The sequence below is a fragment of the Temnothorax longispinosus genome, unplaced genomic scaffold, assembly GCF_030848805.1.
Source record: "Temnothorax longispinosus isolate EJ_2023e unplaced genomic scaffold, Tlon_JGU_v1 HiC_scaffold_14, whole genome shotgun sequence".
NCBI lineage: Eukaryota > Metazoa > Arthropoda > Insecta > Hymenoptera > Formicidae > Temnothorax > Temnothorax longispinosus.
Window position 1 is genome coordinate 670,638 of NW_027269925.1, and position 27,658 is coordinate 698,295.

General features: G+C 35.9%; 2 protein-coding genes across 2 annotated transcripts; one reads left to right on the forward strand and one right to left on the reverse strand.

The window, feature by feature from the left end:
- Positions 1-2,959: 2,959 nt before the first annotated feature.
- Positions 2,960-6,341, reverse strand: LOC139823589 (uncharacterized). The gene is made up of 4 exons (XM_071796120.1): positions 5,959-6,341; positions 4,822-4,881; positions 3,474-3,696; positions 2,960-3,365 (listed from the first exon to the last, which is right to left on the reverse strand). Exons 1-4 carry the CDS (start codon positions 6,085-6,087, stop codon positions 3,250-3,252), a joined length of 528 nt encoding a protein of 175 aa, XP_071652221.1. The 5' UTR covers positions 6,088-6,341; the 3' UTR covers positions 2,960-3,249.
- Positions 6,342-6,521: 180 nt separating this feature from the next.
- Positions 6,522-14,830, forward strand: LOC139823617 (uncharacterized). Its single transcript, XM_071796143.1, has 8 exons — positions 6,522-7,085; positions 7,167-7,368; positions 8,153-8,346; positions 8,462-8,681; positions 11,193-12,286; positions 13,361-13,471; positions 14,501-14,604; positions 14,692-14,830. Exons 1-8 carry the CDS (start codon positions 6,699-6,701, stop codon positions 14,828-14,830), a joined length of 2,451 nt encoding a protein of 816 aa, XP_071652244.1. The 5' UTR covers positions 6,522-6,698.
- The last annotated feature ends 12,828 nt before the right edge of the window (positions 14,831-27,658 follow it).

Sequence of the window (27,658 nt, forward strand, 5' to 3'; positions counted from 1 at the left end):
AGTTTTTTCCGATTACGCGCCTGATCCTGAATACGAAAAGTATTTCGTCGCGAGTTCCGCGTGCAAGGCGGACGCGAGACCAAAACTCGAAAACGTAACTTCAGTGCGCAAAATTAACATTAAAAGTATACAATACATCTACGTTCCACTGGACAAGGCCGAGTCTCGAGCAGATTACCAAGCATTCCGGAAGGCCCAGAACTATCGGCTAACCCCGATCACCTTCACACCGGGGGGAGATTCCGACAATCCACCACCAGTTCCATCTTGGGAATTCATCGCTTCAATTAAAAAGGACGACCCCCGCCGGATCCGCCTGATCCAGCGCCGCGCCGAGATTCTACACCTGTGGTTCGACGCCTCACCACCAGAACACTGGGGCACCGCGGATTACCCATTGGAACTCGACTAAAGGTAAGTGACGACGCCCCTAGGCGCTAAGCGAACGGCATGAGCGAGCCGCGCACGCGACGCCCCGCGCGCCGACTAACCCCATTGGCCTCTAGAATTGCGCGGCGGAATTGGTTATCGCGCGCCGTGTGTGTCTTTACTATCTGCCATCAAAATCGTGATAGCAAACACTACCTCTGTGAAGAGTGTTTCCGAGACCTAACGGGCCCGCAACGCCGCCAGTACGACTGCTTAGTCCGCCATTATATGCATATCGGTTACCGATACAAAGTCGAAGAGTGCGATTCGTGCGACATCGTGATCGGAGAAATCCAGAGCCCCTCCGCGTGTACTACGTGTTGTGAAATATTCTCTAACGTAAAACGTTCGGTGGAACACGAGGGAGGAGACCAATATTTAGAACGCGAATCTACGATAATTGCCATCTCCCAAACTAGAGTTTAGCGTTCCATTGTTCATGTGTCCCGGACATCCAGTAAATCGACAACCTCCGGAGGTAATTTCACCCCCTAGCTCTATCAGAGCATGGCTAATGACAAGAATCTGTGTCTGGTCGTTGTTTTTTCAAAATAAAACTACGGGGGTCATTATTTGCAAGGATTGCCAGCTCGGCCAATACCAGCCCTTCCGGCAAGATTTCGAAGGCGTTCTCAGGCACTTCGTGCAATACGGGCCGCGAATAGAGTTCCCCACGTGTAGCGAGTGCAGTAAGGTTCTAGCCGACTGTCGGCCCGCTTTCGAATGTTACGCATGCACTAGAGTAGAAGAACCGTTTAAACGATATCTGACGAATCCTTTGAATCGACGATACGGTGATGAACTACCGAATCTAAATCTCCCAGTAAGGGTGCGGATCGGGCAAACGATTTGGTGACGAGCGCCTGGATAGCGAATTACCTCGGTCGCAGGTATCCCCGGATAGAGCCCCTTGGCTCGATAACCCGAAAAGCGACTAGTCCCGTATAAGCGATCCGAGTACCGCCCCCTTCGCGGCCGCGATCTATCGGGACGTAACAAAACCTAACACTAGTGGAATCGTGGTGTAAGCCGCGGCTCAACGTAATGACGACCGTACGCAACGCAATAACGCGAGAAACATTTCGGCGCGATCACCAGGTGACGCGAAATCTTATAACTAACGCGAAAATACAGACTTAATCGACGCACGTAATAACCAAAGTCAACGCAAGTCATTCTGATCGAATTCGGAACATTGTCTTCCGTGACTTTCGAACGCGAAGAATGATACGCCGGAGGTACTCGGCATAGCGCGAAATACTGGAACGAACGCGAGGAAAAATATGCGGAATTACCGCGAGCAATAATAATACGCAATCACGACGGCACTGAGCCGATCGCGAGAATGGAGTAAATCACGCGAATAACTTTCTCCCGCCCGCACGACTATTTCTTACACGCAATTACCGAAACACGCATCCGAACATAACTATCCTGACACGCATAACTTTCTAAGGCAATTAGCCCACCTAAACGGCACGTTGACGCGATTGATGTGCCGACGCGGACGACATCCCGACCTACGCAATATTTGGTAATTCGATACGCCGTGAACACCGTGTGCGCAGGGTTGCGAAACTGGTAATTAAGAAATTAAGAAATCATAAATCAATTTTGATTTGTGAATTAAGCAGTATTTAATTCACAAATCAAATTTGATTTGTGAATTACACAGGCTTTAATTCATAATTCATATTTGATTTGTGAATTACACAACTTTAAATTCGCAAATCAATTTTAATTTGTGAATTACACAGCCTTTAATTCACAAATCAATTTTGATTTGTGAGTTACACAGCCTTTAATTCACAAATCAATTTTGATTTGTGAGTTACACAGGCTTTAATTCATAAATCAATTTTAATTTGTGAATTACACAGGCTTGAATTCATAAATCAATTTTGATTTGTGAATTACACAGGCTTTAAATCACAAATCAATTTTTATTTGTAAATTACACAGGCTTTAATTCACAAATAAATTTTGATTTGTGAATTACACAAGATTTAATTTACAAATCAATTGTGATTCGTGAATTACAAAAGCTTTAAATCATAAATCAATTTTGAATTGTGAATTGCACCGGCTTTAATTTATAATTCAAATTTGATTTGTGAATTACACAGGCTTTAAATCACAAATCAATTTTTATTTGTGAATTACGCAGGCTTTAATTTATAATTAAAATTTGATTTCTGAATTACACAGGCTTTAATTCACAAATCACTTTTGATTTGTGAATTGCATCGGTCTTTAATTTATAATTAAAATTTGGTTTGTTAATTACACAGGCTTTAATTCATGATTCGTGTTTTAAAGCTGGTATAATTTACAAATCAATATTGAATTCTGATTTACAGGTCTTTAATTTACAAATTACCTAATATTAACTTGTAAATTAAGACTAAAGTAAACCATAATTACATATTAAATTATTGTGTACATATCACCTCTAATTAAAAATTCAGATTTGAATATTATTAATTAAAAGGTTTTACATTTAAAACTTACAATTAAAGTAAAAAATATACATGGGAAGTATATCTATATATATACAATTTCTGTAACTTTTAAAGCAAATATCTCAGAAACGGGTCAGACAATCGATCGCAAATTTAACACAGGTTTTTGGGATATATAAGTGCACAATCTCTGTAAATTTCAGCTCTATCCCTTTATTTTGACATACATCTTTAAATGTTTAAATGCATTGCAATCCAACGTATTTTATAACAATGAATGTTAATAAAATCGCCTCTTCTTTTGCAAAAAGAGCTCGCAAATTATATCCTACCCTTTAATAATTTTGTGAAGGAGAACTTAAAAATTTTTATATATATTTTTTGTATGTAATCTGCCTGGTACGTATTCCCTCCCTCTCGTTGCGTACCAATTTCGCCTACTTCGCCCGGCAGCTCTTCGCCATCTTCCTCTTCCTATAAAAAAAATACAAAGATTACATTATTTCAACATCTCTTATACCGATTGCACTCTAACTATTTCCCGATTTTTATACCACTTTTATTAAAGATTAATTTTTTTACCTCTAAAGGGGGTCGACGCTCCTTCAAATATGATGACAGTTTGCGGCTGAGGTGGTGAAGTAGGCGAACTTGGCAGCAGAGGGAGTTGTAGTTGCTGTTGCTGATGTTGCTGTTGTTGCTGTAGCTGTAGCTGTAACTGTTCTTGTTCTAACATTTTTTTAACTATTTCTTCTAAATTTTTTCTTTGTTGCTCTTTTTTTTCTTCATTTTTCTGCTCTTTTTCCTGTATCAATGTACAAATATTATTTTATTATTTTTACAACTTGACAGTAACATTAAAATTTTTGATGAGTAGAAATCGGAGGAGCCGAATTTTAATTAACATTAAATATTCGAATCATATAAATATATAAATACCATAAACTCTAAATCGAAGTAAGAAAGCAATTGCTTATTAATTTAAAGTAATAAAAGCTCTAAGTTTTTCAACGAAATGACCAAGGTAAAGCAAATGTTTATTAACAGCAAATGTTTAAATAATAAAGAAGTAAGAAGTTGTTTTCTTTTTTAATAACAAGGAAAAGCTATATTTTGAAGATTTAAATAAAAAAAAGATTAATGTTTAAATGAGAAAAATCATAAACTTTTAACTTAAAAAAGCAGGAAAAGATTTCTTATTGATAATAAAAATTTAAATAAGGAAAAGGAAAATTATAAATTCTTGAGTCTGGTAATCAGACAAATGCAATTTCTTAACAATAGGGGAGACCGAGGCAAAGCGAGCCTGGAAAGTTTTTCGGTGAAAAATAAAAGTTCTTTGCGATTAAAAATGCATTAAAATAAATTTTAATTATAGTTTAAATTATTCTCTATTGTGCGCGAGTGGAATTAAGAAGACGATTAGGCGTGAGTAAGAGTAGCAAATGCGAAATTATGAGTCAGATTATGTACAGTTTATAATGTTTAAAAGTCAGGACAAAGGAGGGAGTCGACTTTTCTGCAAAAACAAGACTCGGTTTTTCTGTCTCCTTTGTGGAGAATCGCGAAAATAGCTTACTTCTAAAAATATAATCCAAATTCATGGTTTTAAATAATAAATGTTAAAGTGTGAATACGTTTTATTAAAGTTGTTAGCATATATGTATTTAACTTTTAAAACAAAAAATAAGCACTTGAAGTACATTTCTTCACTTATAAAATTATTGATTGGGTAAATGGGCCTTGATAGCCTTGAAAGTTTTCGTACTACAAAAAACACATGACTGTACACGTCAATAACTAAATGCACATTTGTGACAAAATAATTTATTAAAACATTTACAGTGCCGGCTCTTATTTTGCGTTTATTTTTTGATTTAGTGAAAACCAGTTATATTTATTTATAATATTAAAGAAAGTTATTACTCACGTTATTTGCTTCGGTTTTACTTCTCCCAAATATTCCTCCCATTTTTTTGTAATTGAGTTTCTAAAACAAGCAGTTCAGATGGCAATTAATAATAAATAATAAAATAATTAATCAATTAATCAATTATAATTAATTTACAATAGCATAATAAAATATTGTTAAAAAAATATGCGTGTGGCCTCCACGCGCGGCAGAAGTAAAACTTCCTAGCTGTGAGGAATAGGATAGTATCTCGTTTATGGTATCTGAATTAAAACCTGTGTATATAATTAACAGATAAAATTTTAACTATAAATTAAAACCGATTTTTTTTTACTATAAATTAAAGCCGATGCAATTTACAAATAAAAATTGATTTGTGAATTAAAGCCTGTGTAATTCATAAATCAAATTTTAATTATAATTTAAAGCTTAGAATAATTAATAATTTAAAATTGATTTATGAATTATCTTTAAATTAAATCAGAAATTGATTTAATCATTTGCAATCCTGGTGTCCCCTACATATATATATAGGATAAGTCCGAGATAGTAAATTGCATCGGCTTTAATTTATAGTTAAAATTTTATTTGTTAATTACACAGGTTTTGATTCAGATACCATAAACGAGACACTATCCTATTCCTCACAGCTAGGAAGTTACTTCTGCTGCGCGTGGAGGCCACACACATTTTTTTTTTGTGACGCTCCGATTTGACGGTCGGCCGTAAGGGCCAGCGCACGTACATTGCCGTTACGCTACCTTACGTGAGAATCGCCTTACGCCACACGTAAGCCAAACGTACGGCAACGTACATAGAAAAACGTAACGTAACGCATGTAATGTATGGTATGTTGCCGTACGTTTGGTACGTGTCGCGTAAGGCAATTCTTACGTAAAGTGGCGTAAGACGCTACGGCAATGTACGTGCGCTGGCCCTAACGCTCCCACGCCCATGGAAGTTTTGACTTTTCGTGACGGACTTCCATAATGCAAACGCGTAACGCGACGCACCGAATCACTCCCGTAGAAGTTTTAACTTTTCGTGGCGGACTTCCTTAACGCGAACGTGCAACGCGACTTCCGCAACACTTCCGTTCCGAATCACTCCCCGCGCCCATAGAAGTTTCACTTAAAAAAGAAATTAAATACTCACTTTTCGTACAACACTTTTCGTCTTCTGAACGTTTCGACAACAGTCTTCTTCGAGTTCAACCTGTCGAATGAAGGAAACAGAAGAGCAAGGTTTACCTAGCTTTGCTAGAAGCCCTTGCTTGAATGTCATATGCAGAGAACATCATAACAACAACAATGTGAAGGAATTCCTGTAGAATGTGACGAATATCGGCTCAGTGTATTTTGAACTGTGCTTCGGATATTATCGATTCTAGCCTGTTACTTATACATCATTTTCAACAAGATACCATAACGCATAGATATTGGAAATTATAAATTTTGATTTATAACTTTTCAATTTCTTTTCTTTATTAGTCTCTTGTGACAAATCGGAATTCAAATTCTTTTTCTATATTGTTTCTTTATATACGTATAACGTAAATACTTTTTCAATTTATTTCTACTTACATAAATTAAATAATTTGTTAACATTTAAAAATTTCTTTTATTTCTTGTATAAAAAATTTTCATTTTCTTTGCTACTTTTTATAAATCTGTTATTAATAACTTAATTGTTCTTTATGTTGGAGAATAAATCAGTGCAAAAAAAGTGTTAATCAGTGCAAAAAAAGTGTTAAAACCATAAAGGAGATACATTTTGTAAGAAGTGATTGCTAAACAACAGAAAAGGTAAAATAAAATAAGTTAAATACCACAAAAACACAAATTTGATAAATATATAATTTCCTTCCTTCCAAGACAAAGAGTCCAAAATTTGAAATGGATATGTTGAGCGATTCCATAGACAATACGTCCGTTGACATGAGGCACTTACAAATTGATAATGATAGCAGATTACGTACTGGAGAAATATACGATTCTGGAAGTTCTAGCGGAAATATAATATTATCTCAGCGTTCTGGTCTTAGTGCCACAAATTCTACTGGTGCAGAAAATCCTACGCAAATTCAAAGAAATAGTTTATCTGCAGCAGAAAAAGAACTCATCGATGCATGCCAAAAAACTTCTTACTTAGATGGCCGTTTTTTTGACGTTGTCGTAGAAGACTCAAACATAACTGGACACATAACTGCAAAATGCGTAAATTGCGCGACGATTGTTCAAGGAGATTTAAAAGTTTCTTCAAATTTTGTGCGTCATTTAAAGGTAAATTTTATTTATTTGTAGAACAATACAATTTCTAAAATGACTATATGTTTATATATTTTGTAATAATAATTTTTATAGAGAAAACATCCTGAAAAGATTTCGGAATATGATGCTCATAAATTATCGAAACAAAGAAGAATAAGTGAATCCGAAATTATTCGACGAGTTACATGCAGGTTTTCACAAGAAAAGTTTGAAAATAATGTAACTCATTTCTTACTGGACAACCAGCTGTCCCTTCAAACAGTTGAGAATCCGGCGTTTCGCAAAATGTTTGATGGTAAGATTTAATTAAAATATTTTTGATTATAAAAATAAGTAACATAAGATTGATTTTTTTACTTGTTTCGCATATTTTGTAATGTAAATAATGTGAAATAGCGTTTTGTTTACATTTAGCTATATATTTATTAATTTTATTATTAAATACAAGAAATATTTAATTCATATATACAATAATAAATAATAATAAAAAATTGTAATTTTAAGTATTTATCCTGACAACACACAAATTATACTAATATAGATTTTTGTATATAGCATTGTTATCGTTATGAGACACATTCATTTATCTTAAAAGTTTATTTATACGTTTTTTATTTGTTTTTGCTTCCTCATAGAGGAAGCTTTGTTTTCGTGAATTTCGTATATGAACCTTTGATTGCGTATAAAGTTGGGTCTAATCAACCAAATTTAAATGATTTATATATGAAATAGGGGTAGAAGAAACCAACGAAGAGATTGGTTTTTGAGTTTTTTCCGCCAATATGTTTAGATTGTTGTAAATCTCTCTATGAGGAAGCCAAAAAAATAAATACTAATAATTATACATTAAATAAAATAAAAGCTTACTCATAGAGGAGCTTTGTGAGCGAAGGTTTCTACTTTCACACTTAAAAACTATAAAGAAGCAATGTGCAAGTTTCTACTTGCACACTTAATAACTATGAGGAAGCAATGTGCAAGTTCTACTTGCACACTTTTTATAGTTACTTTTCTTAAATAAAATTGTAAAATAATTCTCTTAATTAAAAATTAATGTACAATATGTTAATTTGTTTTAGATTTAAAAATCAAGCATGGTAATCAACCGTTGAAACATATGACCCGTTATACAGTGGGTAAAAGGGTGAATGACTTACATAATAAACAAGTCAGTGAAATACGTAAAGCGATGAACAGTGCACGTTACGTTTGCACAACAGCCGACATTTGGACTGGTTCAAATAGGAGATTTCTAGGTGTTACTGCTCACTGGGTAAGAAATGTGTTATTTGCATAAGATATAATTAAACTAACTGTCAACATAACTAAATAGTAATTATTAGATTTCTATACGATTGTTTATAAAAACTTATAATATTAATCAACAGATTGACGAAAAAACTCTAGACAGAAAATCGGCAGCTTTAGCATGTAGGCGATTTCCCGGAACTCATTCGTTTGACAATATTGCGGAGATGTTAGAAGGAATCCATACAACATTTGGATTAACATGTGATAAAATTATAGCTACAATTACGGATAATGGATCTAACTTTGTGAAGGCTTTCCAAGAATTTGGTATAGATGACCCAGAATGTTTTTCACAAGGTGATTAAAATATTCATATGCGATAAAGTTAAAAAGTACGGGCACGGCTAGGTTACGAATCTAATTTGGAAAATATGCCATAAGCAGGTTCTGAACAACTTTTAGTTTGTTTTAGTTATTCGAAAGTAAGATATATTTTTTTTCATATTTAGCTTTTCTTTAATTATTTTTAAATTGTTGTTCTAAATTAAATTATCAACCAATTTTTAAACGTGACACTTTATTTTTTTTCAAAGTCTATAGATTAAGAATAATTGTGTCAGTTCATTGAAACTTATTATAGCTTCTTCAAACATTGTTGTTTTATCTAATATATTAATTGACATGTTAAAGATTCAAAAGAAGTTTTACTTTATAATAATTTTACGTCAAATTTATTAACTAACTATACGTACCTTTTTTGTAGAGCGTAAAATTATCTACAATAAAGATCTACAACATTTATCGTCAAGTCAGTCGTTTAGCTTGCACGCGCCGTCAAAGTCCGAGACTCGGATCTCGAAAACCCTCGATTTCATCGTTTTTTTTATGTTACGTCGGTGATTTTTTTCCGTCATTTAAAATGGAATTAAAAGTCCCCAAAAAATCACACATCATCTGAGAACTACAAAGAATACTTTTCATGGTGTAATCGATTTTTTAGACCCTTTTTCTTTAGTTTGTAGTTATGTAAACAAAAAATTTTGATTTTTTGGAATAGTCGTGGTTGCAACCTGGGAAAAGTAATTGGAAGGTTAACCCCCTAAATTAGTCTAATATGACTGGCCTATTAACGATAAATCGTATAACATATACAGGGGATAGACAGAATAATGTGAACACCTGGGAAATGCACTCCTTTTTTAATTAATAAAAAATTATAATTTCTTATTAATAAAAAAGTAGTGCATTTCCCAGGTGTTCATATTATTCTGTCCATCTCCTGTATATCATATATTATGAACATAATATACACACTCACACGCACATATATACATTAGGGTGGCTCTTATTTCTCAAGGTTTGAATTTTCTTCGCGCTACCTCTCAGTTTGGTTCCATTTATGAAAAAATAATCTGTGTAAAATTTCAGCTTAATCGGATAAAGGGAAAGGGTGCCCCCACTGCCCCCAGAACCTTAAAAATCATAAAATCACAGAAAAAATTAATTTTATTTGTTTATCTTGCAAAGTATTAATTATATCCAAAAAAGTGTTATACAAAAGTTGTAGATCTATTAAAAATGCACATATTATCATCTACCACTTTTTCTCGTACGACTAACTATTTCCGAGAAAAATGTAAAAATCACTTCTTTTTATTACAAATCTTGACGCTGAGCGGCTGAGATAAAGTCTCTTTTTTATAATCTGGAAACTTTCGGCGATAATCACTTACAATCTGAAGCACATACTGTTTCTGTTGCTCATTTTTCGAAAATAATTTATTATAATCTTCCATAAGCTTGACCCCTCTCTCAGCCGAATCATTTACAACTCTCAATTTATTTACTAATTCCAGACCTTTTACAAAACTTTCATTTTTATGCCACGTCAACGGTTCTGTCTTAAGGAATTCATCATTCAAGTCAAATCTTTTGAAAAATCTTCTAGTTTCGGTGGAAACAAATTGTTCAATTCCGTTGTTAATAATTTCTGGGATTTTATCGATTTGTACTTTTATTCGCTTCTTATTTTTGTTTGATGATTCTGTTTCGCGATTCAAAAAAATGACCATTTTTATTTTTGATTCAAATGATAAATTTGTATCAAAGAAAGCTAATACGACAACTTCAGGGCTCAAATACCATAAATGATTGATAGTTTTTGTAAAGCAACACGAGAGATACCACGATCAACAGCTTGATATTCAAAAAGTTTCGAAAGAACCCTGAAATCCAGATACGGTGCTTTGATTGCAGAAGGCGCACAAAACCATGCTTTGACATACACACTGATAAGAAAGATACAAATATCACAGATCGCATTTTCTTCTTGTAGTGATAATATAAATTCACCACGAAGACACCCGCACGGTATACGGGAGGTTCCAGGTTCAAACCCTGGCTGGGGTAATATTTTTCGCAATAAAATTTAAAAACTATTTAATTTAGAAATTACATCAACTGACCAAAACCATGGTCAAAATTAATAATGTCTCGATGATTGATCCGAAAAAGTGCTGTGTGAATCCGACAAACCAAGTTGGCTCACAGTTTTTCAATGTTCATATCGAAAAGACGTTATATATTGCCAGTCACGGTCGATTTAAATTACTTTAATTGTTAAACAAATAAAATTGATTTTTTCTGTAATTTTATTATTTTTTCGATTTTCAAGATCCTGGGGGCACCCTTTCCCTTTATCCGATTGAGCTGAAATTTAACAGATTTTTTTTTCATAAAATGGAACCAAACTGGAGGGTAGCGCAAAAAAAAATCCCCCAAAAAATTTACCAAGAGTAAATAAGAGCCACCCTAATATACATCCATGTGTACATTGTAATCATACAAATTTATATCTTTATGTTGCAGAAAGTAATAAATCAAGTGGTGAAAATTTGGCTCAAGCAAGTGCAAGTGCAAATGCAAGTACCTCTGCAGACACTGAAAATGTATCTAATGAAAACAATGAAGTGGTTATGGATGCTGCAGAAGCAGCCGCACAAAATGTTGATAACGATGAATTTGATTATGAATATAGGATGACAGACAGTGAAAGTATTATAACTTCTAATGATGAAATCTCAGCTATTCCAATGCTATCTCGTCATTTCCGATGTGCTAGTCACACATTAAGTTTGATTGCGACTACAGACACTATAAACGCGATAAATGAATGTCCAAGAATTGAAACAGCTCATAGAAGTGCCATGGATAGATGTCAAGATCTGTGGAAATGCTTAAACTCACCAAAAAAACGAGAAGAGTTAAGAAAATTTATTAGATGCAGTTTGAAAAGACCGGTTCCAACAAGGTGGAATTCTTTATATGATGCGTTAAAACAGATACATTCATTAAGAGGAAAAATAATGAGTTCCGAAGTTCGAAGTATCATACAGACTACAAGGCCATTACGGGATCAGGATTTTGAGTACATCACAGAATATTTGCAATGGTGTAAACCTCTGGCGACAGCGATTGATGTATTACAAGGAGAACAGTATTGTCATTACGGTTATCTTTTACCATCACTGCTAAGTATTAGAAAAAAATGGGAATTATTAGTACAAGGCAGTAACCTTGAAATATGCAGACCATTAGTTGAAAACTTAAAAAATAAATTAGAAAGAAGATTCTGTGAATATTTCAATATTGAAGGCAAAGGCGAATTTGCAGCAATAGCTGCATTCACACATCCAAGATTTAAAATATCTTGGATGTCTGCTTTAAAAGCAGGTGCTAAAGAAAGAGTGAAAGAGTTGGCACATAATATTATGAGACCCGCCAGAGAGGAACAACCAGTCGCTCCACAATCACAAGATGCTAATGATGATTTCTTCGATTTTGGCGAAAATAATTTGGATTCGTTTCTTACTACGGCATTTGTTCCACAAGGACAAGAAGAAAATGAATTAATGAGATATTTTAATAAAACCTCATTCGATCTTCTGGAAAAATTTCCTTTGGTCAAAAACTTATTTATAAAATACAATACTGCATTGCCGTCCTCAGCACCAATAGAAAGGGTTTTTCCATATGCAACTTTACTTAATTTACCAAAATTTAATAGATTATCAGATTCACAGTTTGAAAAGTGGGTATTATACAAGGCAAATTCAAAAAAGAAATATTTATGAATAAGCATGTTTATAACAACAATACTTTGTAAAGATTTAAACATGACAGAGTATTCGCCAGCTCTCTTGCATGCTAAAAAATAATAACCATTCTTCAATTCCTTTTTTTCATAATAATTTTCAACCTTAATTCGTTTTCCAAAATGAAATTTTTTACTTTCCTTGGCAGAGTATTCGCCATTTCCTAGCATATAAAAAAAGTAATGTATAACTATTCTTTATATAATCCCTTTTTTTATAATAATTTCTAACTTTAATCCGTTTTCCAAAATAAAAATTATGTAAAATAAATTTTTTTACCTTCCTTGGCAGAGTATTCGCCATTTTCCTTGCATAAAAAAAATGACAACCATTCTACAATCCCTTTTTTCATAATGATTTTTATTTTTATTGATTTAGAAGGACGAAGATAATATAAATTGAAACTTGCATGTCTTATTACTTAAAAAAAAATAATAACTGATTTCCCACGTTTCAGGTGTTGGCTAGAACCTTCAAAAATATATTTTTGATTAAAGATCGTTTGGAATTTTGCAATTCGTATCACTTAGGTGTAAAAAAACCAATATATTTTTTAAATCAATATAAAAAGTATACAAGTAAACATAAAAACACAACATAATAATTACAACAATACACAATATTAAATAATGCGTTTCTATGTAAATATTTGTAATATACACATACATATATATATATATATATATTTCATTGCAATATTATCTTTAATCTATTTTACATAATGTTATATAAGTCGTGAGACTATGTGCATATTTTTCAATATAAGAAAATACAAATTTATAGAGAAATTTGGATGTTAATTATTTCTTTAAACGTCCTCTTCCTCTCCGTTTTCATTATTACATGACTACGATAATAAATTTGTGTTAATTTCGAAAAAAGGTCATCGGTGACCTGGGAAACGTAGACATCGAATTCGAGAATTTGGAACACCTAGACACCGAAAACTACGGAGCGTACGGCCTGGGTGCTGTCATCTGCGATCTAGGCCACGTAGACATAAAAATTATATATTTATTACTTTAATTGTAAGTTTTAAATGTGAAACCTTTTAATTAATAATATTTAAATCTGAATTTTTAATTAGAGGTGATATGTACACAATAATTTAATATGTAATTATGGTTCACTTTAGTCGTAATTTACAAGTTAATATTAGGTAATTTGTAAATTAAAGTCCTGTAAATCAGAATTCAATATTGTTTTGTGAATTATACTAGCTTTAAAACACGAATCATGAATTAAAGCCTGTGTAATAAACAAACCAAATTTTAATTATAAATTAAAGCCGATGCAATTCACAAATCAAAAGTGATTTGTGAATTAAAGCCTGTGCAATTCACAAATCAAAATTGAATTATGAATTAAAGCCGGTGCAATTCACAAATTAAAATTGATTTATGATTTAAAGCTTTTGTAATTCCACGAATCAAAACTGATTTGTGAATTAAATCCTGTGTAATTCACAAATCAAAATTTATTTGTGAATTAAAGCCTGTGTAATTTACAAATCAAATTTGAATTATGAATTAAAGCCAGTGCAATTCACAAATCAAAATTGATTTATGATTTAAAGCTTTTGTAATTCACGAATCAAAATTGATTTGTGAATTAAAGCCTGTGTAATTCACAAATCAAAATTGATTTATGATTTAAAGCTTTTGTAATTCACGAATCAAAATTGATTTGTGAATTAAAGCCTGTGTAATTCACAAATCAAATTTGAATTATGAATTAAAGCCGGTGCAATTTATAAATCAAAATTGATTTATGATTTAAAGCTTTCGTAATTCACGAATCAAAATTGATTTGTGAATTAAAGCCTGTGTAATTCACAAATCAAATTTTAATTATGATTTAAAGTTTAGAATAATTAATAATTCAAAATTGACTTATGAATTATTTTTGAATTAAATCAGAAATTGATTTAATTATTTGCAACCCTGCTTTGAACCACCGAGAAGGTAAGTATCGAACGATCTCTCTAATTATTAATCAGACTAATTAATCTTCTTTTTTCAGGTTCCTGCCACCGCTGGATCATCGCCGTCGCCGATCAGGATCGTCGCTGCCACCGGAATCCAGGATCAACGAGGGACTTCGAGTGATCGACGCCAATGGATCAGGTGAGTAGAAGGTAAGTCCAATTTAATGAATTTTCGAAATCTTTTACGAAAAGGATGTTTAATTTATTCAATAATATTGATTTCCAGTGATGGTTGTTCACAAAAGTTCAAGTCACACAAGATGTCGGACGTTCGTATACGTAGGCACATACGCCCCGTTTATCTACGACGCACAAAGTTATTTCGGTCTAAAAAGGCCGTTCGTCAATGTAAAGACGACAATTAACGCGTTCCGCGGGCGTTCCCGGTTGTTATGAATGTTGACGAATCGCAATTATCGCACTCGTATAACGTTCGCGGTGACTTAGCGCGACGACGAAAGAGCGAGGCTTATTACGTGTTATTCGCTCGAACATCCCCGAGAGACTGCCTCGAGTTGTTTGTCTCGTTCGAGCTCCCCACCATCGGTATCGGTGACCCCCACTCCGACGTCTATTCCGTTTTCTCTCGCTGCTAACTACGCATCTGGCTCCGGTACTTTTCCACGCGGGTGTTTACGCCGTTCGCGCCGAACCCCGTGGAAATTTCCACGCGCGTTGCGCTCGCGCGGTCGCTCCGTCCTGGCGACGGGGTAGCGGTTTTCCACCGCGACGAATTTCGCGCGGCCGCTGACGCCGACCTGTGCGCCAGGTCTATTATGATGCATACAACCTCCATCCGGGCGACTTCCCTGAGGAAGACGTCCGGGTGCAGAGCACCAGGCTCGCCGACGACGTCGACCCCTCCTGACCTTTACGGTGGACCTAGTAAATCGTCTTCCGCGGTTCTTCCCCGTAGAAGATGTCTAGGTCGCGAGATGGCGGACGGTTCCGTAACTTCGTTACCGGTCGTCGGATTTCGACGGCGACCGGACACGGACGTCCACGGGGACGTCCCCGTTCGTCAGGGATATCTTTTCCCTGGGGATGACTCACCTAGTGCGAGATCCCGGACGGTCCGCCATTTCGTTCCCCGGCCGATGGATTTTAACGGGACTCGGTTTCGTGAGCTCGGCGAAGTGCCCCTCGACGTCAGGGGTGCCCAATTCCTGTAGACGACGCACCCGGTGCAAGTTCGCGGACGGTTCGCTATCTCCTGTCCGCGCTTCCGCATCGCGTCGCCAACCCCGTATGCATGACTCGGGGTCCCTGCTTCTTCGTCAGGGACGTATCGTTTCGTCGCAACGCCGTCGGTTATGAAAATTCCCGACGGTCCGCCATAAATTTTCCCGGTGGTCGGATCGCAATTCCAACGCTCGCATTACGTCTCGCGGGACTCCCCTCGCGATCATGGGTCTTAACTTTTCGCGTCCGTCGCGTCGTTTTCGATTTTGCGGACGGTCCGCCATTTTCCCTTCGCGCGCCGCTTCCGCCATTCTATGGCGCGCTACTAACTACTCGGGCCTCGGATGGTCACCGGGGTTCCGCAGTCTCCACTCAGCGAACGTGATCGGCCGCCTTGTCGTACGTCTACTGCCCGTTCCACGGACCGTCTCGGCTCGTCCGCTGTGCTGTGGGAAGGTACCCTGGCCACCCGCACGGGAGCCTCCCCTTTCCTGGAAAATGTGGTTGGGCTCAAGCCCCGTCGTGTCGCCGTACGACCTCCCATATCCGCGCCAACGGGAATAAAATAAAAATGCGTAAACGAAAAATAAATATCTAACCTCTTCTCGAGGGGTCTGCTGCCTGAGCCTCAACTAAGTGAAAAATACTGGCGCGGTATGATATGCTTATAATTAACCACGCGCCGGATGGAGTCGCTATCCATACTACGATCAACCGAAACGAACTAAATGAAACAAGGATCGTGGTCATCAAAAGAAAACAAAACTACTATTAATGTCTCCCGACTTTACCCCCATCCTCGGGACGCGGACGCTCAACTTATATCTAAATCGGACGTGGCTCCGCCTCGTCCATCTCGGAACCGTCGCTACCCTCCGGGCTCCTGAACGAGACCGTGGATCCGCAATCCTCCGCTGCGGGTTCGCCCTCGGTCACTCGCTCGTCTCCCAACGCCTCGGGAGCGCGCGCCTCCGCCTCCGGCATATCGGGGAGCTCGGCCTCGAGCATCTCCACGATATCCTTTAACAAGCCTAGGTCGGTCGGCAGACCTAGCTCGTCGGTCGGCGTCGGACCCGGCTCCTGGGTCCCCGGACTCCTTATCAGCGAGACCGTCGCCTCGCGCGCCGGTCCCGGCTCCTTTGCCGCCTCCGCAATCGACGCGGCCGCGTTGTCCGGCTCCGCTTGTCTCGCCAACGGCCGCACTGCCTCCTCGGAGAGACGCCGCAGCACCACCTTAGGCGCCTGTAATTTCGCGACGCGAGCCGCGGTTGCGCACGGTCGCAAGGTCAGTTTTCTCTGTTCTGATTGATTAAATTTCAATCCAATCTCAATCCCAATCCGTAGTCTGATACGGGCTTTAAGACCATCGCACACAAAATGCATAACGTAGCATAAACGTGGCATAAAGCTATATCCACACAAACTTGCATAAGCCCATAAACATAAGCATAAGAGAATTGATTGGTCCATATGCATGTGCATAAGGAAATAGACCAATACGTTTCTTTATGCATATGGTTATGCACCTACGCAAGTTTGTCTGGATAGACCTTAAAGGTGGATGCTCATTGGTTTAGCGGTCTTAAGCGGGGAGCACACACTTCTGCACAACGCATAATGCTTAAACATAAAAAAACTGATTGGTCTATTTCCTTATGCACATGTGTATGGATCAATCAATTTTCTTATGCTTACGCATTATGCGTTGTGCAGAAGTGTGTGTCCGGACCCTTATCTATCCAGCAAACTTGCATAGATGTAACCATATGCATAAAGAAACGGATTGGTCTATTTCCTTATGCACATGCATATGGACCAATCAATTCTCTTATGCTTATGGATGTTATGGATGTTATGGGCTTATGCAAGTTTGTATGGATATAGCTTTAAGGTGGAAGCACATAAAATTGCAGGAGCCATAAGCAGAATGCCGAAGCCATATGCGCATGCGCTATGGCGGCTATGGTATCTGCATTCTGCCCATGGCTTCTGAATTTCCAATCTACATAAACTATGCATTATGTATTTAAAAAAAAAAAAGGATAAAGAATTTTACTTTATATACCCCGAGGGGCCTTAAAGGGCGTTTTGAAGGGACGTACCCAACCCTAACCTTCAATTCATCCTACTACCTTACTGTTTCCTACTTTCCTACTTTGGACCAACGGTTTAACGTCTCTTCCGAAAGACGGAGCCCAGTTTTCTCCGCATCTGCACGGAGGGGCGCGGTTTTTTCGGAAAAAACTTTTCCATGATTCATGGCTCTAGTGGACTCGAACCTGGTTCCTCAGATTACGAGTCTGGCGCTCTACCACTAGACCACACCGCCGCCCTCATTATGTATTTTTATGTAGATTGAAAATTTAGAAGCCATGAACAGAATGCAGACACCATAGCGCATGCGCATATGGCTTCTGCATTCTGCTCATGGCTCCTGCAATTTTATGTGCTTCCACCTTAAGACCGCTAAACCAATGAGCATTTAGCATAAAGTCGCAATATTAATTTACATAAGTTGCTCATTGGTCCAGCGGTTTTAGGGCCTTGGCACATAAAAAAACTTATTAAGCAGTAAAACTTAAGCAGTAAGAAATCAACGGTATGGATTCGCTACCGCTTAGGGCCGTGCTTAAGTTCTTGACTGTGATTGGCTGATTTGCTTACTGCTTGAGTTTTACTGCTTAAGTTTGTCTATGTGCCCAAGCCTTTATGCTATGCTTATGCAGCCTATGCAACTTTGTGTGCGATGGATGACCATGAAGCTAGCCGACAGAAATTACTAAATTTGATAATTTTTAATTTTTCTAAGTGTATTTCGTTTGTAAATCGTTTGTAATTGATTGTGAGTCAGTTTTTAACGTTTGTGACCAATTAGTTTGTTTGTAATTAACAATTTTATTTTGGCCATGATGTCAGCCGACACTTTTTAATAACAAACCGATTTTTTATTTTTGATAGCTGTAATTAATAGGAAATCGTTTGTGATTTACGAATATACCAGTGAAACGTTTGTGAATTAATAAGTTTCTGAGTTATTTGCAAAATAAGTTTAGTTAATATGGTTAATGTACTCGCAGATAACTGCGCAGATCGCTGCGTATGCGCGAAATGTACTCAAGGCTCCTGCGCACAAAGAGTGCGTCGACGCATTTCGCATGGTGGAAGTCGATGCGGTGGCTAATCACTTCTCACCTTTCTGTAACTAGCGGGCGATTATTGGCCACGCATTGCCTGTATGAAGCTAGCCGACAGAAATTACTAAATTCGATTAGTTTTAATTCTTCTAAGTGTATTTCGTTTGTAAATTAAGTGTATTTCGTTTGTAAATCGATCATCGTGATTGATTGTGAGTCAGTTCTTAACGTTTGTGACCAATTAGTTCTTTGTAATTAACAATTTTATTTTGGTCATCAAAGAGCGCGTCGACGTATATTACGCATGGCGAAAGTCGATGTGGTGGCCAATCACTTCTCACCTTTCTGATACCAGCGAGTGATTATTGGCCACGCATCCTATGAGCAAAAATCCTCAGTAGTTTTAAAATAGCTGTCATATATCACGTTTGTTTACAATCTTTAATGTAATTAATATTACATCTGTTAGCTTCATACAGGTAATGCGTGACCAATAATCGCCCGCTAGTTACAGAAAAGTGAAAAGTGATTGGCTACCGCATCGACTTCCGCCATGCGAAACGCGTCGACGCGCTCTTTGTGCGCAGGAGCCTTGAGTACATTTCGCGCATGCGCAGCACAATTATCTGCGCAGTACATTAACCATATTAACTGAACTCTTATTTTGCAAATAACTCAGAAATTTATTTACTTACAAACGTTTTACTAATATATTCGTAAATCACAAACGATTTCCTATTAATTACAGCTATCAGAAATCAAAAATCGGTTTGTTATTAAAAAGTGTCGGCTGACATCATGGCCAAAATAAAATTGTTAATTACAAACAAACTAATTGGTCACAAACGTTAAAAACTGACTCACAATCAATTACAAACGATTTACAAACAAAATACACTTAGAAAAATTAAAAATTATCAAATTTAGTAATTTTTGTCGGCTAGTTTAAGGGTCATGTGCGATGGCCTTTTTTAGAATGCCATATTGTTTACTAATTATGCATATTCTTTAGACCAGATGCGTGACTGGTATATTTTTCTGTGACTACGCAAAAGATTCGAATGACCATACAGACAAACTTGCAAGCTGCATAACCGTATGCATAGAGAAAATTATCTAATCGCATTTCTGTCATAAAGATGGATGTAAAATGCGATTGGATAATTTTCTCAATGCATACGGTTATGCAACTATGCAAGTTTATCCGAATGGGCCTTAATGCACCGTCTTGTACGTTACAAGTATTTGCACACCCAGTTTTCTTACAATAACTTTATTCGGGGGAATAATACATAATTACGATTTCTATCCATAAGTAAATTATATGCTATATACATGTATTAATTTATAATATTTTATTAATAGTTGTTCGAGATTCCCTTAACGTTGCGCCGTCCGATCAGATGGCAGCATCGATCGGGTAACGACGCTCGATCGCCGCGGCAGCTTGCGCCCGCACGGGCGCGCTCATCGCCACCGTCTTCCTCGCGATCGAGGCAATTGTGCAAATGGCCGCGCGGTGACAAGTCGCACAACGTGTGCTCAGTACATTTAGATAAGTTACTTCGGTTAATCGTGCACATCGCAGTGCCCACGCTGCTCAGACTTCTCAGTTAAACAGTGAAATAGACCGCTCATCAACTCTGGTGCCTCAACACGACGACTCAAGCTCACACGTGCGCTAGTGCCGACCGCCACGTGTCTCACCGGCTCACGGGCGACTCACCACACGAGGAGGGCAATTAATTTAATTGTCGCTCGCCTTCAACGAACACACAAAGACTTCTCATTTATACACCGATCATCGATTCTCAGGTCAGATTGTAACAATTTCGACGGCATTAAAGACGGCTCAGACTGTGGTCTGAGTTACACAAAATAAAGTGCATATTTGAGTTAACACCTTCCACGCGCGTCCTTCTCATCCCGCTTCCATCGCCGGGATTAATCAGCGATTTCGCGAACAATAGTATTAAATATGGACACAACTCGCACATATGTATTATTCCTTTGAATAAACTTATTGTAAGAAAACTGGGTGTGCAAGAATACTTTTTTGATCCTGTATATAAATATTTATGCGTACGAGTGATCTTAGGTCATAAATTCGTCCATACGGACGTTTAGCCATTCTAATTAAATAAAATTGTGTCAAAATAATCATCCGTTTTTGTTTCTTATGCTCTGCAAAACCAACATTTATGTTCGAGAAATTGCATTGTACGAAAATAGTGACATAAACGGTAGGTACTTTTCTGTTTACAGGATCTACATAGATTGGAAATTGCTTCACTAATAAAACAATCAAATAGGCTTAATCGTTACATTCATTTACTGAATATCATTGCTATGATGTGTAAGAAAACGAAATGGTTCATAACGTGTTTGTATATTTTTATATTTATCCTGATAGCGATATAAAATGTAAATACAGGTTGGAGCTGATTAAATGGCGTGTAATATAACACAATGACGTAAATAACGCATCATGGAATGTATTTGTCCCATGTGCAATGGTCCTTGCACAATGCCAGGTTCCTGCCTGAAGCAAAAAAAACACGGAACAGAAACCTAAACCTTGCACATATTGTATAGACATAGCCAATTTGTATTACACATAATAATATAAAACATATGATGCAAAGTGCATGTGTACATACTATAAAAGACATCTTACCTAAACTTGTAGTAGCCTTATTTAAAACGTGTGTATACTGACTACATGCCTTCTAATCTAAGATGCAATGCTTCTGTATGTTGCACTAAAACATTGAAAAAAGTATATAAAACATAAGTAATCTTATACATTTATTTAGCAACTCTCTGTGCATGCATTTTGCATCATCCTGCTGTATGTTCTGTTTTTATACAATATTATATAATACATGTAATACGAATTGGATATCCCAAGCAGCAAAGCAGGGCATCTTAACCAAACCAAAATCAGATTCCCCTAATTAAGTGAAGAATTACCAACTTTCGACATAAAAAATGTCTTAAAAATCAAATAGCGTTTGAAGTCTTAAGTACAGGTTGAAAATTACGTAGTTCAAACCTACAAAATGCCTTCAAAGTTTAATGACTTTAAAGTTATACATTAGGTTGTAAATGACTAAATTTTGATCAAAGGTATGCCTTCAAAGTCGATTCAACTTATAAGTCAAAATTAGACCCCCATTTGAAGGAAATGTGACCTGGTTGTATTACCTAATTTCAATTTCGTAGGCGATATGACTTAATTGGTCAGGATTACCTAATTTTTACCATATATAAGTCCTGTGTGTTTGACTTGACTAATAGGGAATATTTTAGGCGCGAAATAAACCTCGCGGCCGTACTACGAGTTAACTACAAAGTTGAGATTACCACGGAAAATGACCTATAAGGGAAATTGGTCCGAGTTTAGGTCGAAATGCCCAGCAAAATTGCCCTGAGAGTTAGTTATTGGTCTTGGACCTTAAATTATTGAAAGTTACCATAACCTATCTATAATTATTGCACGTATCGATTCCTGTTTGCTGATAAATAATTATCCATTTTGTAAGACCTTTTGTAAGACGCATTATCGAAGAAAATAAAGATGCCGAGAAACATAAAATATAAACCGTATCGTTTAACGACAAGTTATTATCGGAATTTAAAGAAAAATAAAGAAAGTAGTGAAAATATAAATATATGTGCTCACACCAGTCATGATATTGTAAGTACAAATAGTGCTAAAGAACAAATAATTACGGAACCACAAGATTTGGACGTCCACATAAATGATGCACGATATAATAATCCATCAACTGAAGAATTCTTCGAAACTGATCTCATTCCTGAAAAAGATGAGTTCGACGGAAACGAAGAAAAAATATTATAAGATAAACTGACATTATTAACCAAACTCCATCATTGGGCGATCTCACACAAATTAACATTGGCTTCAGTTACTGATTTGTTAAAAATATTGAGAAGTCATGACATGATGGAACTGCCAAAAGATGCCAGAACGCTTTTAAAAACTCCTAGTGTAACAGAGATTACAGAGATGGGTGGAGGCAAATTTTGGTACAATGGAATCAGAAGCAATTTGGAATCAGCGCTTTTAAATTGTGATATTCAACAACAAAGAACAATTAAATTACTTTTTAACATCGATGGAATGTCACCGTTCAACAGTTCACTGTATCAATTTTGGCCTATTTTATTCATTGTTGAAGATATGCATCAGTTGCAACCAATGGTTGCAGCAGTCTATTACGGTGAAAGCAAACCTCCACTTCAGTTATACTTGAAACAATTTGTACATGAATTGAATGAAATTCTTAGAGATGGATTAATCATAAATAGACAGAAAGTAACTGTCGGCGTAAAATGCTTTGTTTGCGATACACAAGCTAGAAGTTATATTAAAGGTAAGTTATTGTAAATAATGTTTGATTTATGATATATTGATATATACGTTTCATGAACTGAAATGTTTAATTTATTTGATATGATAATATAGGAACTCCTGCTTGTAATGCCGAATATGGAAGTTGTATTAAATGTACAGTTGTCGGTGAATGGGATAAAAGGGGAAGGCACATGAGCTACCCAAGATTTGATTGCCCTCGAAGAACTGATGAAAGCTTTCGCAATAAAATGGACGAAGATCATCACAAAGAAAACACACCTTTAACAGATTTACCAATTGATATGGTGAAAGACTTTGTAGTCGCAGATTCCCTTCATTTATTCGATTTGGGTATATATTAAATTTTTAATAGTCATACGTATACTACTGTTTTATTTTTATGACAAAAATAAATAATTTTGTACAGGTATTATGCGCAGGTGTTTATATGGGTGGCGCGAGGGAAGTTATAATTTTCGTACGAAATTGTCGAAGAATCAAGCCGATGAAATGTCACAGATGTTAAAAGCCTGTAACGAAATGAAACCGATGGATATCCAACGATCTATACGTACTCTGAAATGCCTTAAATTTTGGAAAGGTTCGGAATATCGAGTTTTTTTATTGTATCTTGGTCCTGTAATCTTAAAAGATTTTTTATCATCAGAAGTTTATGAGCACTTTCTATATCTCAGTACTGCGGTTACAATACTTTCCTGCAAATACTATTCTCAGTATTTAGATATTGCTGAAACATTATTAAATTGCTATGTTGAACAATTTATAGACATTTACGGAATCGATTCAATAAGTAGCAATGTTCATAATATTTGTCATGTCATAGATGACGTTAGAAAGTTTGGTTGTCTACCTGAAATTAGTTCGTATCCATTCGAGAACCACCTTGGACATATAAAGGCGTTGGTTCGTACTGGCAATTTGCCACTAAGTCAAATAAGCCGAAGAATTCTTGAGTTATCCACATTGAATCCTTCAAAAAGTACAAGAAATTGCTGCATATATGTCGAAAATAAAATTATTAATCATGTTCATGATATACCAACGTGTAGAAACGCTTATAAGCGGCTACATTTAACAAATAATTTTGTTTTGAGCAGTGATAATAAAAATAGATATTTTATGACAAACAATGGACAGGTTGTATCGATGATAAATGCAACTTATTTTGAAGATAAAATCCACGTTTATGGTGCTAATCTTAAAAGCAAATATGATTTTTTTGTCAAACCTTTTTCATCATCTCGACTCAATATTTTTGCTTCGAAAGGAATAATCGATAAAAATTCAGATACAAAATATATATGCGATTTTAGTGACCCGACCTTGTATTCGCTAAGTAATATAAAGTGTAAATTATTTTGTCTTCAGTATCATAATGAATTTATTTTCATTCCTTTACTTCATACATTAGGTATTGAACACAAATTGTAATTAACAATTACTATTTTAATATCACAGCAACGTATTTGATACATATGTGATGTACATTATTAATTGATAGTAGTAATAATTAATATAGTATTAATATAGTAATTAATAATAATTAATATAGTAGTAATTAATATAGTTGTAGCAATTAATATTAAAATTACGATTGCACACTAAATTATGTATTATGTATTGTTTATACGATCTCTTCTCCCTCTGCATGAACGTTATTTTGTAACGGAAGTTCTGCATTGTCTACATCGATAGCATCTGGCACCTTATCAGATTCCTCTTGTCTGCCGCCAGGAATGTTTTTTTTTCTTTTTTTTGATGCCTCATTTATTTGTTTTGCATACTTCAAAATTCGCATTTTGAACAAATTATCGTTCTTAGTGGTATTCCAGCGTGAATCTGCCAGTAAAACTATTTCAGTAAAGAAATTAAGGATTCCGCAGCAAGAATGAAATGCTTCTTTCTTCTCCACTCCCGTGGTTCTGGATATTCCTGTCCACGAAAAGTTAGTCAATACCTCTTTCGTGAAGAGAATAGCCAACAAATTTCTAGCAACGGTTTTCCCTTCTTCGCCTCCTTCAGTACCTCCAATTGTTTTGAAAGTATTGAACTGAAAAGGTAAATCATCATGCAAATATAAATTAAAACTTAATTTATTGTTTTATTTTAATTAAAACTATTTCACCTATTAGAATAAAAGTTATAAAGTAGTCTGTGATGAGAAAACATTGACAGATAATCTTAACTATATTATATATTCATTTATTAGGCTTATGTTTGTAAGTGCAAAAATATTATATTAAATTCTATTTGCTATAATTTCCAGATACATTATCAGGATTTTTATTAAGACGTATATTATTACAACAAAGAGCCGTTTGTGCAACAAAACACAAAATTGATATTTTTTTATTTTGAATACGCTTCGACTTTGCTTCCGACGAAACCACCTCTAGCGATACCTGTTCCGACAATGAATAAAAAGTAGCTTTAGTTCAAAATTGACTGCGTCTTTGATAAAAATAGAAATGTTGATTTTGGTCTTATGTTTTATTATTCTGCTTTCTATGTTACAGATCATGTGTAACAGTGTGTCGTAATCGTCATTGTTCTACGCCACTTTTTTCTATGCATATTCAAAATAAAAAATATTAATTTTGTGTATTTTGTTCTAATTCAAATGGCTTTATTTGAAATATACATTATGTTAGCCGTTTTGTCGGCTAAAAGGGATCGGGCTCCGTTCGCGATATGAAGGATGAAGGAAGGCGTTATATTGAACCACTTTAATAAATTGAGTTGCCTTACACGAGTGTCCTTATTACAAGTTCCACTTCGCGTTTCGTTTATAGATAACTCGCAGGTGACTCGACGCGGCAGCTTGATGGTTTCAGACCGACTGCCTGATTGTTCGATTCGGCGGTCTTACATCGGTTTCCGGTTGCTACCTCGGGGTCGCCCGCGGTAGCATTAACCTCTATGGTCAGCGCTCGGCGCTGACCTTCGCGTCAGCGATATTGGTCCTCGTGGATGGACCTTGCTCTCTACGTTTCGTCGCTGGGGTCGAGTTTCTTTAACGCTTGGCAACTCGGTTGCCAAGGGCGTTGTGCGCTCACAACAATTATAATAGAAATCTTTGATAAAATGTGAAAAATATAATTAATTTCAATAAATAAATAAAATAAATTTATAGGTTAATATATTATCTGTCATATTTACCCATCAGTGGCTACTTGAAAACTTTTATTCTGAAAGGCAAAATTAGGCGAATAGAATAAGTGCAAACCAAATATTTTTTGTAGTCCGCATTTTTTTCGATTTCTGAATTAAACGCCTGTACATCAGTAACAGTGCTTAATGGGAAAATAAATTTGCTCGCAAACCCAGATTCGTTTGGCTCTTCGTGGCTGGTTGTCGGCTTTGGAATATTCCCGTCGAGCAAGTTTTTTATCATATTATATATTTGGTCTAATGTTAATTTCAAGGCAGTATTGTCGGACTGTCGCATTTCCAACATGCGTGATTGATCTTTTTCAATTTGTAGTTGACGTTCTTCAATCCTCAAAAGTGTTTGAAATACTGTAAAATATCATATTAATGACTATAATAAATAAAATTTAATATTAAAATAAATTACTATAATAAATAATATAATAATAATGTACTATAATAATAAATAATTATAATAAATAAAATTTAATATTAAGATAAATTAATACTTACTAGTATTCAGTGACACTTTCTCTTGATCTTTTGAGATCGGCACATTATTTGCAGCGTCGAACGTATTATCATCATACTCTGGAACCAAGATTCCACCTTCGTTTCGAAACGATAGATTTATATGCTTTGATCCTATATTCGTTGAAGCAACAGCATTTATATTTACGTTTGGCGTTGATGCAACGATATCGTCGAATAGTAAATCAATATTTGATTTATTGATTGTCGTGGCCATTATTTCATTGCCATTGTTGTTAATGGCCAAACGCTGCTGATTAATTGACAAACTACAAAAAAGTTAACAATTATATTACATTACTTTTGTAACATAACTTTTGTAGTTAAAGTTGACATTCGACAAAAATGAATTTGAAGAAAACTGACAATAGGTGTTACTTACGTTTCTTCAGATTCAGTGCAAGAAGCATTTAAGTACTCTTCTTCCCACAGTTCGGCTTCTTCTTTTCCAACAATGAAGTCTTTTTTTACTTTACACTTGAATTTTTTCCACTCGGGTTCAGGAGCACTTGATGGGTCATCTCTCAAAGTCAGGCATTTGTTAGGTGGCCAGAACACAGACCCATTTTTCACCCATTGATGGGGAACATATGCATACTCGACTTTTGTTGCGGTTCCTCTTTTTGTTATTATAGCAACAATTGTAAAATGATCTCCCATTTTGCCTATTTTATCGCCTACTGTAATTGATTGCCTGTTGTAATTTCCATGTTATGTTTATCAATCGAGTTCAAATGTTTGTTGGTACTCACCACCGTAAAAATTATATAACGTTCCGACTATTATATATACGT

Excerpts from the sequence above, each read along its gene's own strand:
- LOC139823589 (XM_071796120.1), bottom strand. The coding sequence starts at position 6,087 with ATGACATTCAAGCAAGGGCTTCTAGCAAAGCTAGGTAAACCTTGCTCT. Across the intron at positions 4,882-5,958 it reads CGAAAAGTGTTGTACGAAAA|AAACTCAATTACAAAAAAAT; the intron begins GTGAGTATTTAA and ends TGCTTGTTTTAG. Across the intron at positions 3,697-4,821 it reads GTAAAACCGAAGCAAATAAC|GAAAAAGAGCAGAAAAATGA; the intron begins GTGAGTAATAAC and ends ACATTGATACAG.
- LOC139823617 (XM_071796143.1), top strand. The coding sequence starts at position 6,699 with ATGGATATGTTGAGCGATTCCATAGACAATACGTCCGTTGACATGAGG. Across the intron at positions 7,086-7,166 it reads ATTTTGTGCGTCATTTAAAG|AGAAAACATCCTGAAAAGAT; the intron begins GTAAATTTTATT and ends TAATTTTTATAG. Across the intron at positions 12,287-13,360 it reads TTCTGGAAAAATTTCCTTTG|GTCATCGGTGACCTGGGAAA; the intron begins GTCAAAAACTTA and ends TTTCGAAAAAAG.